The 16,419-nt window shown below is 37.7% G+C and overlaps 1 protein-coding gene across 9 annotated transcripts in view; it reads left to right on the forward strand.

Annotated features, from left to right (window-relative positions):
- The window catches only part of LOC129764141 (myosin-IIIb-like), a 238,785-nt gene that overhangs the window by 185,672 nt on the left and 36,694 nt on the right, over positions 1–16,419 (forward strand). The window contains exon 1 of one of the 9 annotated variants that reach the window (XM_055762954.1): positions 15,457–15,504. The exons of the other annotated variants lie outside the window; for them this stretch is intronic. Within the exon in view, the coding sequence (XP_055618929.1) occupies positions 15,472–15,504 (33 nt within the window). The 5' untranslated portion in view covers positions 15,457–15,471. Of the gene's footprint in view, positions 1–15,456; positions 15,505–16,419 lie in introns of those variants that run through there. 9 annotated transcript variants of the gene reach the window in all.

Genomic DNA, 16,419 nt, shown 5'->3' on the forward strand with positions numbered 1-16,419 from the left:
AAAAATGTGATGTCAAAAAAAATATTGACGCACGCATTTTCGGCGCTTCGATGACTTCTTTGTATCTTTCTCACTACACCTTACTCCTTGGCATTTTTTCTTTTTTAGTATAATCATAACGAAAATAAGCTTCGAAATAGGCTCAGCAACGATACGATGAACACTATTTTGAGACCAAAAGATTTGATTGAACATAGTTGCTTTGTATAAGCATCATAAAAAACTCGAATGACTTGCAAATGTGAATGTAGTATTTGTAGTAAATAAATGAGTTTTTTTTCTCATTCTAATAAAATATTTTTTTTACAATTTCAAAACTTCGATTTTTTGCATGTTAACAATATACTAACAAGTCACGTTGAAAAACATTTGAAGACATGTGGGTTAAAACTCCCAAACATAACACGAGTAACTTCTCAACATATATTTTTACCATAATGATGTATTTGGAAATGTTGTAGAAAATTATAAGCTAGTTCATAAAATTTCATGAACATGACGGTTCAACACGACAAACATATTAGAAGAGCCTATTTACTATGAAAAAGACAATAAATTAAAAATATTTTTTTTAATATCTCGAGAATGGCTGCATTTAGAAGGAGATTTATGAAGAGCTTTTTTGTTTCAAATCACATCAGAATTCAAAATTTGTGTCTAGAAATGATTGTTAACATACAAAAATTCAAAGTTTTGAAAATTCATAAAAATTCGATGTTCCACAAAGTTCGTCAAAAATAGTTTTACCACCATGGACTCATTTTTTAAATTGTTTAAATGACTTCCATTTTATTTGAAAAAAAAAATTAAAAATTAAAAAATACGTATATAAATTAACGGAAAATATTAAAATTGAAAAAAGACAATAAATTAGAAATTTTTTTTTCAAATATCTCGAGAATGGCTGCAAGGAGATTTATAAAGAACTTTTTTGTTTTAAATCGCATCAGGATTCATAATATGACTGCTAACATACAAAACTTTGAAGCTTCGAAAATTCATAAAAATTCGATGTTTTTCGATACGCCCTTTTCAAAAGTTACACTTGAGTCAAAAAATCCCAATCGAATCAAAAATACACGTTTTTAAAATCTGCTATTTTAGGAAGATTTCAATTGGAATTACTCATTATATATGATTAAAATCGTGATTTTGGCTAGCTGTCACTTTGAGCTGGTTGACTGTGAGTAGTGTCAACATCGGTTGTTTTGGCGTGAAACTGCTCATTTTTTTTCATTTTTATATTGTAAAAATTTCAAATAGGTGAGAGGGATTTTATACTAACGACAAGCTCCGAAGTTACAAAACGCGAACCGATTATGTTTTATGTGTTCATGATTTGAGAATAGGCGATAGACTAAAAATATTGCTTATTATCGGACCTTCCTCTGAATATGCCGTTCGTGTTCTTCAATACTATTTTGATGCCATGTTTATTTTGATGTTTGATTTCATTTTACATCAAACCGCATCAGACTTCTCCAAATAATTTGCTCTCTCATATGTGGTACACGACTCTACAATGCTCTGTAGGACTTCTGTAAAACCGGAATCAGAAACACGCTCTTGAGCGAGCAAGATTCACTTGATAAATTACCTTGAATGCTTCGTTGATCATGCCACCTTGATCGAGTTAGCCACCTCTAAAATTTGTGGGGATAATTTAAGATATCCTCTTCATGAAATCAGCATCTAGCAGCAAATACTACATCATATTTGAATCCTTGGATATCGCCTTGTCTTCATTCTGTGTTCATAGTCTTCTGCTTCAAGACCTGCATTCTACTCTTCTATGTTTTGAGTTCGACATTGGTAGAGATCGATGCAACCCTGTTGCGACTATTACTCCTTCCAAAGACTCATTAAGATACTTTGTAGTTATGATAGAAGAGAAGATTAAGGGAGAAGTTGTCCAGAAATAAAAACATAGATGCTAACTTGCTTGTCGTTTCCAAAAGTATCGGGAAACAGAAGTGTTGTGTATTTAAAGATCAGTTTTTCGCATCTGCTAAACCAAAGATGATGATCCGAGAATGGTCTCTTTTTAGATGTGATTATTTCAGAACCAGAGAATGGATGAATGAAAATTTTGAATGGAGCCCGAGGAGTATCACAATTTTTGTAAGGTCTTCATCACCTAAGCCACAGATTCAGGAATAGTTAAACTTGTGTTCATAGACTTCATTGTGACATTGTTACCTCCTGTTCCATTAAAAAGTACACAGACTTCCGTAATATAGCGGAAAACTTCGAAGATTTCGCAATATTCTTCTCCGATCTCTAGAAATGTTTGGGTCAAACTCCAAAATGTCAACTAATAGTAAGGTATATCTACCGTGCCATGAAAATCTCTTCCAGTTAGTATTTGGCCATATGTTTTCAGTTACTGCGGCACCTCTAGTTGTCATGCCAAAAAACTGATGAAGGATAGTTTATTTAGTGATAAAATTTCATCAGGATTGATACGCGCGATTAAAATTTATCGAAGATGGAACGTGAGGGACGTGAAAAAATCATCAACACTCACAACCCAACGTAATCATAGAATGATGACCAAGGCTCTCAAATTTCCAAAATCGACTGTGAATACCATGCTCAAACGTTACTTGGAAACATTGATGTAGGATGTGACAAAACAATTAAAACACCATCTAATATGGAAGAGTGGTGAAAAAAGATGGCAAATGCGGTTGACAATGCAAATGTGCAGAAAATGATGGGATGTATTCAACGAAAAGTTCAAAAGTACACAAGAAAAGCTGAGGAATACATTTCTCTTGCTTTTTTCTTCCTTAAAGCCTCATAAAAAAACCTACAAAAAATTATTTTTAATTTTTTTATTTTTTATTTCTTTATGGATAAATTTGAATTGATTGAAAAATACTGATCAGAAACAACAAGTCGTGAGTTTGTTTGCGAAACACAGTGATAAGAATAGTTCAATTAGACTATTAATCAAGTCAGGTGCGATTGCAATGACGAAGTGCAATCATTACAATTCGGATGGATGATGGTAGCTCAATTGGTAGAGGCAATCCTAAACTAATGGCAGACTTTGTTGAATAGCTTAAGGAACTTAAGGAACTTCCCAGATGCTTCGCATGATTTTCCAAAATATCGATCTTTCAAATGGTAGGAAGAACTGACTCTTCTGAATCAAATGAAGATATCGGGTTTTTTGACGAGAATCTTCCTTAGCTCCGTGAATCGTTTCAGCCTGAGAGCTCATTATTCCTCGGTCATTTTAAATCGAGTTGCACATGCTTTGTTTGTGTTTGGAGGGACAACGCTGTTCAGTAGCATTTTTGCTGGAAAGAATTCTTATTATAATTGTTAATCGTCGACATTCTGGTGTCGAGACCCAATAATATTGTTAAAACGTTTATCGTCAGCCCATAATTTTTTTTTATAATCCCAAGGATTTGTAGCAATGTGATCTTCAGAGTCAGATCAAATTGTATTGCATCCAAATACTCGGAAGATGTGGGTCATTCGCTTCAGACTTAACTTTGTTTGTCTTTTGCGATGTTACACTTAAGTCCCCTATATTTTATCCAGCTATTTGTTACATCGCAAATTATCACTAAAACTAGGTCTTCCGTCGCTCTTCTAGTCATGTAATGCTTTCTTGTTATCGCTGGATATCCTATTAAGCGCTTGTCTCTTTTTTTTCTTTTTGGCAGAGTCAATGTAGCGTCACATTTTTGAGATTGTTATTTAAACGGTCAATTATTATATCAATCCATCGAATGCTTTCATTAACCCAGATAACCTGGCACATTGCATTTCGCACAAAATTTCTTCTTCTATTCGCTAACAGAGTGTTCTTACTAAAATACACCTGTCCTATTTAGCTGTTATCCATCAGCTAAATATGACAGGAGAAATTTTTGGGCAACTAAATGAATAACTATGGTCAATACTGATTGATTAGTTTTCACCCAAACAAAATCTTTTACGATGACTGGACAAATTTGTTGAAGATCGAAAACTACAAATCACCGTACTGGCGTACACATTGGGGATCAATTACTTATCATTCAACAAGCTGAGCATTTGTTGCTCCACACCCCAATTAAAAACCACCGGCGCCAATCGCGAAAGCGTACAAACTCTCCGCCGAACCAACTTTACTAAACGTCACCCGTCAAATTGATGAATAATGGAGAGTTCACTTCACAGCTGACGGTTCAGTGCGCGCGTCCAATCTGTCCGTCGGTGCAACGTCGTGTCGCTTTGGAGACCCACCACGGATCAACTTCAAACTTTCTACGCGCTGCATGGTGCACAAAAAATCAACACACAAAAATTCGGTGGCTTATCAGCATCGTCCGGATTCGATTTGGTGCGAAAGCCCATCGGAAAGCGAAAACTTTCCTCGTTCGCCGCGAACGTGGATTTTCCTTGGCCTTATCGGAGTCATCGCGCGTTGCAACCGCGAAGTGTTGTTTTCATTACCAGGGGAACTCATGTTTAATTTTAAACTTAGTGATATTATCATGAACCCTTCGTGCCACTGAAGGTTTCTTTCTGGACAAACATTGGGCTGACGGATGTGTTTTTTCACTTCGCAGAGTTTGTGGAGATTTTTCCGTAAGTAAACACTATATCGAACCACGTGGGAAATCGAAAGAAAAACAAGATGATTGCTATGCGAAGAAATGCATTGCACCTCAGTCGTTGAGGTTGCTGGTGAATCAATTATTGGAACGATATATTATTTTGTTTGTTCTTTGGCTAGTTTTGATTGGTGTTGACACCATTACCACCTTCCAGAATTTGCAATGCATGCCAAGATCATTCGATAGTGCTGAATCTTTGCTAGATTAAAGTGGATTCAATTAAATGTAATGGAGTGCCATATCCTAGCGGTGTTACAATAAAAGTTCGCCATGGATTCATAACTCCATTAAGTACGGACTGTTTCTGCAAGTGTGGCTTTTTGAAAATTACTGCTCCGATGTGGCGTAAGAGACCATATTCCACTCGAAAACAAATGTTGGGTTCGTTGCGTTACTTACAGTGGTTCATAAAGTTACAGCATTGAGTCAATCAAACGGTATATAAAATATCTCTGTTGAATAATCTTGACGTCCAGAGTCGTAGACGTTGGATTGTTTTTGGTTTGGATGATTTAGGATGTCCTTTACATAAACGACTTCCGCCTGCTTCTACTTGCGAGCTTTTTCGCACCGCATTCTTTCTGCCTTCTCAACGTTCGTTATTGGATTGCACTTGACGAATCGAATGACACACTCAACACTTTGATGGCCGCACTTATGAAAAAAAAAATACTGGATGCACTTCTCCCCGGCATACATTGATGAGAGCTTCTGATTGCCATCAACACTTTTCACGAGCTAATTGGTGGTAATGAACCAAATTCGAAAAAAAAGTGGGAGAGAATTAGGAATTTGAAGTTATATAATAATAAAAATAATTCTATTCGAAATAATTCAAAAGCAAGTTGCAATAGTACAGATAATACGAAAAAAAACCTGACAAAACCTTATAATATGATTGGAAAAGTAGCTTTCAATTATTTTGAAGCTGCAGTTTTTCAAACATAATATTTGGTTTTTGGAGGTTTGTCTCGTATTCAAATTTGAATATTTAAAAATTTCAGTATCTGTGCTTAAGTCTTAAGTTCCGTTTTTGCTTTAGCGCGGTCAACTTTTCTCTTCTAAAAGTTCCCACTTTTTTGTAGAATTGTCTCGAACTGAAGCATACTTCTTACGGGCAAAAGCTTGTACGATTTTCCGATTTTGGTCCGCAGGGCGCGAATTGCCTTCAGATTTTTTTTCCTGTACTCAAACCTACTCTCCTCACCATACTTCCAAACCGCATTACGAACTGCTCCTTTCCCAACTATATAAATATTGGTAGATTTTATATTAGGCTGTCAAAAAAGTCCTGCGGTATTTCCGCGTGGTGTCGTTGTAAGCGCGTAGTTCTAGTTGTATTCATTGTATCAAGTCATACTATCATACTTGTTGGAAAGGTATTTTTGCGCGCTATAATATAGTCCTTGACAGTGTTTTGTTTGGTTAAGTCGTTCGTGAGTTATAGTGTCGCAAATATGGAGCAAAATAAAGAGAAAATCCGACATATTTTACAGTACTACTATGACAAAGGCAAAAATGCATCTCAAGCTGCCAATAAAATTTGTGCAGTTTATGGACCCGATACAGTTTCCATTTCCACCGCACAACGATCGATTCAACGTTTTCGTTCTGGTGTAGAGGTCGTCGAAGATGTGCCACGCTCCGGAAGGCCTGTCGTCGAAAATTGCGACAAAATCGCTGAATTAGCCGAGAAAGACCAGCATAGTAGCAGCCGTAGCATCGGCCAAGAGCTGGGGATAAGTCATCAAACCGTTATTAACCATTTGAAGAGCTCGATGTATGGGTGCCACACACGTTGACGCAAAAAAACATCTTTGACCGTATCGACCGTACGCATGTGAATCGCTGCTGAATCGCAACAAAATCGACCCGTTTCTGAAGCGGATGGTGACTGGCGATGAAAAGTGGGTCACTTACGACAACCTGAAGCGCAAACGGTCGTGGTTGAAACCCGCTGAAGCGGCTCAGACGGTGGCCAAGCCCTCATTAACGGCCAGGAAGGTTCCTCTGTGTGTTTGGTGGGATTGTCAAGGAATAATCTATTATGAGCTGCTTACCTATGGCCAAACGCTCAATTCGGACCTGTACTGCCAACAACTGGACCGCTTGAAGATAGCACTCATGAAGAAGAGGCCATCTTTGATAAACAGAGGCAGCATTGTCTTTCATCAGGACAACGCCAGGCCACACACTTCTTTGGTGACGCGCCAGAAGCTCCGGGAGCTCGGATGGGAGGTTCTTTTGCATCCGCCGTATAGTCCGGACCTTGCACCAAGTGACTACCACCTGTTTTTATTCATGGCGAACGAGCTAGGTAGTCAGAAGTCACAAAGCCACAAAAGAGGTCTGTGAAAATTGGCTATCCGAGTTTTTTGCCAATAAGGAAGCGAGCTTCTATAACAGGGGTATTATGAAGTTGGCATCTCGTTGGGAACAAGTCATCGAACAAAACGGCGCATATTTGACTTAAAACAGATGATTGTAACTAATTTTATGAACAAATGAAAATTTAAAAAAAATACCGCAGGACTTTTTTGGCAGCCTAATATTTAATCATAACTGAGGGGCTTAGAATGAAAGGGGTGTAAGTTATTTGATCGATTTCTCTACATCGACCCTCTCTTTTGGTCATAACTTAGTTGCAAACTCATTCCCAGCTGTATTTAACAATGTGGAAGACAGGTCAAAACCTCATCTATCGGATCCTATACCAAACTCAAATTGGAACGTTTTTGTAGTTGAGTTATTAACTAAAGAAAAAGTTGATGAAGAGAAATCGACCAAGTCACTTACACCTCTTGCATTCTAAGTCCCTCAATTGGTTGCGATTCTTCATTTCTAATTCATGCATATAAACTGAGTTTTCCAAACTTAATACAGCGCGGACTCGATTATATACAGGTTTTGATTTTTTTTCACTGTATATAATCGAAATCGAGTCAAAAATAATTTTTCATTGTTTTTTTGCATGTATTCATCGTTTTTTGATAATAAAAGATGAATTGGATTTTTGACTCAACCCCTTAAAGTCAGAAAACACTATTCTCACACGAAAGAAAAAATTATCCAGATTCTCTCAGGAGGTGATTTTTTTTTATCCCATTTATTTATTTTAGGCTCATTAGCATTTTAGCTGTAACAGAGCCGAATTTTAATCGTGTACATGTCACATGGTTATCATATCTATATAGCACATGCATTACACAGTTGCTATTCGCCAGTATTCCTTCTATACCATTACATATGGTACATTCACACAGTAGCCATTTAGGCGTAAGAGTATTTTTTCTGTTCCATTATCCAGTTAGACCACCGGACAGCGGAGACAGTTGATTGATCATTGTTGAGTTATTTATAGAACAGCAGCCCGATGGGTCTTGCAGAGCAGAGCAGTTGTATGGATGAATCGATCTAATTTCGACCGTGGATCGATCTCCATCGCTGATGATTGTTGCGTGGACGTAGCTATTCTGTAACAACACAAAGATGGCCAATGAGGGTCCTGAGTTTTGAACTCACGATCGATCGCTTACTAAGCGAACGCGCAACCAATGTGGCTACGGAGACCCCCGTCAGGAGATGGTAGACGATCATATTTGATGAAGAAAAAATTATAGGAGGTTGTGTCCAAGATACGACCGCATTGTTGACGTAGAACTACGCTGTTATTATATATAAGTCGCTTGTTTATACCTTCGGATATTATTCTATAATGCTGTGAAATTTTAGAAACAACTGCTTAGTAGAATAATCTCTGAAATGATGTTTTCATTGTAGAATTCAATATGCTTGGTATTCCCAAATAATTTTTTGGTGCACAACCTTAACGTCTGCTTCGCCATAACGTCAGTTTAATTCATTGAAAGCAATGTCAAAGGCGTCAACGAAGCCTTCATGATGACGGAAAACACACAATGTTAACTGCTTGGAGAAAGACTGAATTATGCCACACAGATTGTACTCTGCTGTAACACCCATCGATGCGAATTCGCTGATGAGTTTGTCAAGAGCGACCGCCTTCACCACCAGCTGGGAGAGCTTGATTTTGGTTGCTGCCTGGGCGTTTTGCATTTTCGATCGACGCGCCGAAATCGCCTACTTCGCTGTTGTTCGGTGCGGTGTCACATTCGCGAAGGCTCGGTTCAGTGCGAGCGCTTTTCACTGCACCAACACCGCGTGCATCATTAGATGACGCTTACCTCGAAATTTTATTGCCCCTGGCAATGCGTTCGTTTTTTGCAGGGCTCGAGCCTGCCTTCCCCTTCTTCTTGTTCATCGCACACTACGCGAAGCGTCCAATTTATGACGCGGAAAGAAGAACACACGATACGAATAACGCGAAAAACGAACAGAAAAATCAAACGACGATTTCCAAGTTGGATTACCACTGGTGGGGTCCAATCTTAGATCGAAGCGCAGCGAGAGCAAAGTAAACTGAATTACTCAACAGTCCGATGCCGAATGAAAGTTTGCCTCAGCGAGATCCACTGTTTATACTCTAGGCAAGTATTCCCCTTCATTCTTCTTCTTTTCCTTTGTTCACGGAGACTTTAAATCCTACGATTTCCCCTCCGTTGGTTGTCGATAAGTTGCTCGTTATTGATATCTCTGTTCGGGAAAGTACTCAAATGGACAGAACAAATGTATGGGAAAATAGAAACATTTAAAGTTTTCATGAAATTTAACCATTCACTAACCAGGGGATTCAAATGTATGACATATTAAACAAATCTTACGGAATTTCCGATTCGATTAGTATGTAAATCGCCAAAATCCGTTCGCAGCAAAAATAGTTATTAACGTTAACTTTATTTCATAAAAACGTGACCTGTTTTCTGATTTGACACCCTTAATGAAAGACGTAATTCTACGTCAAAACCTCCTACCCATATGTTCGAATTTCAACAATTACAGAGTTAAAGAACTTTTTCTATTGTTTCGGATTCTGTTGCCTCAAACTGGCTCTACATTAAAAGTACGCTACGGAAGACGATTCTGATGCTTTCATTTGAAAGATGAGAAAATTTAGAACAGATTATAGTAGTGGAACAACCAAATTAGTGGAATTCAATAACATTTGAGGGGCTTAGAATGAAAGGGGTGTAAGTGATTTGATCGATTTCTCTACATCGACTCTCTCTTTTGGTCATAGCTTAGCCTCAAATACATTCCCAGCTGTATTTGATAATGTGGAAGATAGGACAGAACCTCACCTATCAGATTCTATAGCAAACTTAAATTGGAATGTTTTTGCAATTGAGTTATTAACTAAAGAAAAAGTTGATGAAGAGAAATCGATCAAGTCACTTACACCCCTTGCATTCTAAGCCCCTCATTTTGGAAGTGAAAAACTTAAAAGTTAATATTTTTTTATATGTTATTATTAATTTTATCCTAATAATTCATATAAGACTAGATTGTTTCTGAGGAGGCGATCTGGCGTAGTGGTAACATCCATGCCTCTCACGCTAAAGGTCACGAGAGAAATGGTCATTCTCACTCCCGACATTCTTCCAAAAATGGAAGTAAAAAGTGACGAACCAGCCAAATGAGTTGAAAATCACTATAATACAGATAAAAAATAAAAAAGATTGTTTCTAAAGGGTGTGTCACATCAAATTGCATCACGGAAAAAACGCTGTAGAAATTAATTTTTAGGAATTATATCTTAAGATTTCGCTTATAATCAGATAAGAGTGTATAGATCACGTTGGCCATGCTTCACTGTCAATTTTTCGTAAATTTGGAAAAATGTTGTCGAACGAAAAAGAGCGTCGTGAATTAATCCTGCGCACTCATTTCGAGAATGGATGCTCCGTCAGTGAAAAAGATCACAAGCGCGTAGTTAAGCAGTTTAGACGTGATCTGAGAAGTTCGGTCCGGGATGTCGCCAATAAGCTGAATTTGTCAAGTTCATTCGTCCAGCGGACCAAGCAGCGGGAGGGCCTGCGTACATACAAGGTTCAGAAGGCTCCTAACCGCGACGAAAGGCAAAACATGGTGGGGAAGACGCGAGCCCGGAAGCTGTACACCGAAATGCTGACGAAGCCGCATTGCCTGGTAATAGACGACGAAACCTACGTCAAAGCGGACTTTCGTCAGCTGCCGGGCCTGTTGTTCTTCTCCGCAGAGGACAAATTCAGCGTTCCGGAGGAGATTCGCAAGCAGAAACTATCCAAGTTTGCCAAAAAGTACATGGTGTGGCAAGCGATCTGCTCTTGCGGAAAGCGGAGCGCCCCCTTCGTGATGACCGGCACGGTAAACGGGCAGGTTTACCTTAAGGAGTGCCTATAGAAGCGCTTACTACCACTATTGAAGCAGCACGAGGGCCCGACCATCTTCTGGCCGGATCTCGCTTCGTGCCACTATTCAAAGGACGTGTTGGAGTGGTACGAAGCCAACGGGGTCACCTTCGTGCCAAAGGAAATGAACCCGCCCAACGCGCCGGAGCTTCGCCCAATAGAGAAATATTGGGCGATTATGAAGCAGGCCCTCCGGAAGAACCTGACGTTGTACAGAACCTTATGGACGGGGTGAAGAGGAAGGTGCGAGCATACGGGCTTGGGCTCGAAGTATGAATAAAAAGAAAATGGCAAATGTTGTTTAATAGTTTTTATTTTACTGTCTAAAATTTTCAAAAGGATCGGTCTACTGGGCGAATTTCAACAGCGTTTTTTCCGTGATGCAATTTGATGTGACACACCCTTTATCAATTGAATTGAAGCTTTTTTTTTTCTGTATTATAGTGACTTTCAACGCTTCTGGCTGGTTCGTCACTTTTCCTTCCATTTTGGAAGAGTGTCGGGAGTGAGAATTGAACTCGTGATCTTGAGCGTGAGAAGTATGGATGTTACCTCCACGCCAGATCGGCTCCACGAATTGAAGCTCTTTAACCGCTTTGTTCTTTGACACCCAACTTCTATCTTTCTTAATTTGGCTGCAATTTCGATATAAAAATCAAGCAAAATCTTCAAAAATCATGATTTTTACACTACTGTACATGTAATAGCTACATAAACTTCACCTGTTTACTTTCACCACGTTGAAAGATTACATTTCTTCTTGAAATAAGTCATTTTTGAAATATTCAAAAAATGTTTTTTTTCCAAACTGTATGTAATCGAGTTTGTGCACCCGTGGCCGAGTGGTTAGCGTCCCACACTATCATGCCGGGTGTTCGGGTTCGATTCCCGTTCTGGTTGGGGGATTTTTCGTAAAAGAAAATTCTTCCGGCTTGCACTGTGGTCACGTGTATTCTAGAGCTTGCCACTTTAGAGTACATTCAAGGCGTGTTATTCGGCATAGAAATCTCAACCAAGTATTAATGAACGACGCTAGTTAATGAATACGTTGAGACGGCAAAAGTTCCACAGGGAACGTTAACGCCATTCAAGAAGAAGAAGATGTAATCGAGTCCAAAATTGTATATAAGGTACACCGGGGCAAGTTTAAATTCGGGATAAGTTGAAGCGGAAATCATAACTTTTACAATGAATGATAGATTGACGTGATAAAAATATATGTAGTAAACATTATCTTTTAACCCACCTTAAGATACCTATTGCCAGAATATTGGAATGCTTTAACGCAATCCGCGCCTTTGTTTACTTTTCCTTGTTCTGTGAGATCAAAACAAACATTCTTGCGCGCTGACTGAATCGGTTCGAAAACACTGATTTTTTCAAAAATATGTGCAGAATTGCACGTCAGGTAATCATATAGGGATAATCAAGTGTAGTGGTTTTGAAAACTAAACTGAAAAATCTTTTTTCGTGAAGCTCTGAGCATTTATACTCAACCCATGTTTGTTTTCAACCCTGGGGTATGTTGAAACCAGTGAAATCGACTATTTTTTAAACATTGCTGCAAATTCCGGAGGTTATTTGTCGGTGATTGTTGTATGAATGAATGATGATAAATTAAAAAAATAAGAATAATTCATATTTCGTTCCTCAGTATGTTCTACATAATTTATGAATACACAGACATGATATAAGTAGAATTTGTTAATTTTGCAACAAGGGGTCGTTATATTACGAAACGCATTTTTTTTACTATTTTAGACTCCCTCTTCTCTACATAACATAACATGTAACATCTCATGGACATTTGCATAAAAATGTTCAGATTTAGTTGAATTTATTTCTAAACAAGTTTCCACAAGTCATCTCCTCCTCCCTTTTTGAGTGCGTTACGTAATATTTGAATATTTGAATGATCCCATAAACCTTATTAGTGGCCGTTTCGAGTGGCTCTACTCTGACATGAAAGTGTCTGAAATAGTATTCTTGATGTTATTGTTTCGTATATTAATTCCTAGTATGTAGTTTCATTTTTGCGTGTATCAGACTACTACTCCACATCTCACGTGTACCAAAACCCCTTTTTACAATTGTTTATAGGTAATTCCTTCAATTTAGTGTTTCATAAATCAGTTTGAGAAGCAAAACCGCACAAAAACTCATGATAGTTCGCGTTTCAACTTACCCCGCTCTCAGGACAAGAGTAGTTTCAACTTGCCCCGGTGTACCTTAATCGAATTACATATAATCTAGTTTGTATATAATCGAGTCTGACCTGTATTTATATCATCCGAGACATATGACTTGATAAACATATCTTCTTTTGGTGGTGTAAATAGAAGTGCATTCCTGAAACTCAAAACATTTATTCCTACTTTATCTGTTTTTTTTTCGCGACAGTTTCCAGCAGAGAAATTTGAAGCGGAAAAAAGTTATTAAATTGCAGTTGTGCAGTGGATGTTCCTCCTCCGCTTAAAGCAAGTAATCAGGAATTTATTTGGTAACCAAGCAACGATGAATTTCGGTTTGTACGAAAAGCGTGTGACAACTATCGTGCGTCGTTTAAGTGCGGGAAGACGCCAGAACAGATCTACGAGCTGCTCTAACCGCTTTCTATAAAAAAATATGATGCCAAATGTCGTGAAATTACAATTAAAAAAAACCATTTCCGGTGATTTTTCGATTTTCAAAAGCCTCAAACCGCTTTGCGTCACTCTCTCTTAAGTGCGAATGAGCTGATATTTTGCATAGGGTGTTTTATCGATGTAGTGAACAGTTTTTATGGGGTAACTTTTTGAAATTCGAGATGAGCATTTTCATGGGCACCCTAATATATGTACATATATATATATATATATATATATATATATATCTTAATATATATATATATATATATATATATATATATATATATATATATATATATATATATATATATATATATATATATATATATATATATATATATATATATATATATATATATATATATATATATATATATATATATATATATATATATATATATATATATATATATATATATATATATATATATATATATATATATATATATATATATATATATATATATATATATATATATATATATATATTATACAAACGATACACACGTATTGGGGAGTAGCGCATTTTCTGTTATTTTTAGGCTCATTTTATGTGATAAATCGGGATGACACAACAAGGGCTAAAATTAATTTTGCTGTAGCAGCCATTCGATAACTTCCAATATCGATTCTGGAGAGCATCGAAAAGAACTTTGATCAGTTTTTCAGGATCAAATTTTTTTCAGGATGAAATTTCTAAGCTGCTGTATGTATATTATATATAATTTTACAGCAATTCCACGCCAAACTGATATAGTGTTTATCAGATTTCGTAAAAAGTAGTAGTTTTTTCTCTTTATGGCAAAATATTAGAACCGTATTTTTTATTTTTATTTTCACCGCATTCCATTTTTTCCGAAGAAAAAATATGAAAAATATAGCGCTCTTGGTCCCGAGACCATGAAAACTATAAAAACAAATACAATCAATGATTACGAAAACAGAAACCCATTTTTTGCATTCGTCTTTTCCCGTAGATCATTTTCGGCAAATTTTCGTATTACTGAAAGGAAGTCGAAACATTCGGAAAATTGAATTCCCTTATGTTCTCCAATTACATCGTGATAAGCGTTGTTAGTCCATATCGAATTTGGCCTTTGTTCGAAAGTGGAAGTAGATTTTCAGATGGCATAACGCTAAAGTGACCAGATGCTCAGAGGTCTAACGCGGGACACAAACACCAAAACGTTATGTGAACATAAACCATAGTTTAGCGAGTCTAAACTGATCAGTATTATTTCTTTCTGAGTATCGGCACTCAGTTGTGATTATTCGTTAGTTTAGATTTTGTTTACGCCCGAAAATCACTCACTAAATCAGAGCATTTACGCCTGGCAAGCACGATTCAAATTCTACAATTTTCTTCAAAGTATCGAATGGAATGCTCGAAAATTCCAATTCATTTTTCATCGATTTTAGTGTTAACGTATGCATTCAAAAAAAAAATGGACTAATTTCGGATGGCGATGAAAGATAATTTATAAGAACAAATTTTCTTAAAATCTTACGTTTATTAAGTCTACAACAAAAATGATTCAAAGATGTTGATTCGCAGCAGCAGCACTGTCAAGCAACTTAATTTTTCCATACTGCAAGCTCCATCCCACAGCGGAGGACTTGGACATCCTGAGGAACTTTGTGTCTGCCAGATATAGCCGATCTGGTATTTACAATATCATCTATTTGCCGCTCCTTAACCCGGGAGATCGAAGCAAACGGTGGAGAAAAATCTGGCCAAAATGGACATTTTTATGTGGAAACGTCAGACGAGACCGGACGGATCTGAGCAGCAGGCAAACACCCAGAAGGAGTAGCTTGAGGTGCTGGTGAAAAACTTGTTTCCGGCGAAAGAAGTGGAAAACTTCTTTTCGTACTCGTAATGAAAGACGAGACGTACTTGATGCTAGAATTCAACGAATGGCAGAGGACCGGGTACTTTATGTTCCCCAGGTAAGCGATGTCGTCGAATATATCATTCACATCAAGTTCTCAAAGAAGGTACTCTGACAAACGTGAAGTGAATGTCCAAAAAAAATATATAGAAATATATAGTACGAAGTGCTTTCCGGAATTGGGAAGGTGATGTGCCAATAGATCACTGGAGGATAGATCGTCTGGAGATAAACATTGTCGTGAAGACCACCAACCTTCCCAACATTCCCCAGCTGCACCCGATAGAAAACTTTTGGGCGAATGGCCAAAATAGAGAGACAGACGACCACCAAAGCCACAAAAAGGTAAAATAACACGCCGATATACATATATTCATCGGCCATGGTTCAGGTTCCGGCCAACTTTCGTAAGACCGCCAAGCGCTTCATTTACGATACTTCATCAAACAACTCTGCCTCTTCCTGTCGAGTGTACACTAGTTCTTCCGACTTATTTCAAACGTTAAGCCCTGACCGAGCTAGGGGACCAAAGATGAACTTTTCGTCTGACTCACGTTGGTCCCTGCGAATCAAAAGGGGACTTTCATAAAAATCATTTTCCAATTTTGTTGCTGTCGCTTCCAGTTGACACTCTCTAAATAAAAAGCCCCCTGTCGGTGTGATGAAACCAGCTCATCGTATTATTCTTTGGACGCATTAGAAGCGCTCTTGTACAGTCTGCCAAATAAAAGTTTTTTTATTGAGGTTATTCCATTAAAGAAAATCAGAATGATCAAATTGTGATATTGAAACATAATGATAACGCGGGACATTTTCGTGTCTTTTGCCAAATGCGGGACGTTTCGCGGGACGCAATCTTACGCGGGACATTTTGTTGAAATGCGGGACTGTCCCGCGTAACGCGGGACGTCTGGTCAGTTTACATAACGCACTTCTATATCTTCTATCTATATAAGGTACACCGGGGCTAGTT

The sequence above is a fragment of the Toxorhynchites rutilus genome, chromosome 2 (genome assembly GCF_029784135.1).
Source record: "Toxorhynchites rutilus septentrionalis strain SRP chromosome 2, ASM2978413v1, whole genome shotgun sequence".
In the NCBI taxonomy this organism is placed as follows: Eukaryota; Metazoa; Arthropoda; class Insecta; order Diptera; family Culicidae; genus Toxorhynchites; species Toxorhynchites rutilus.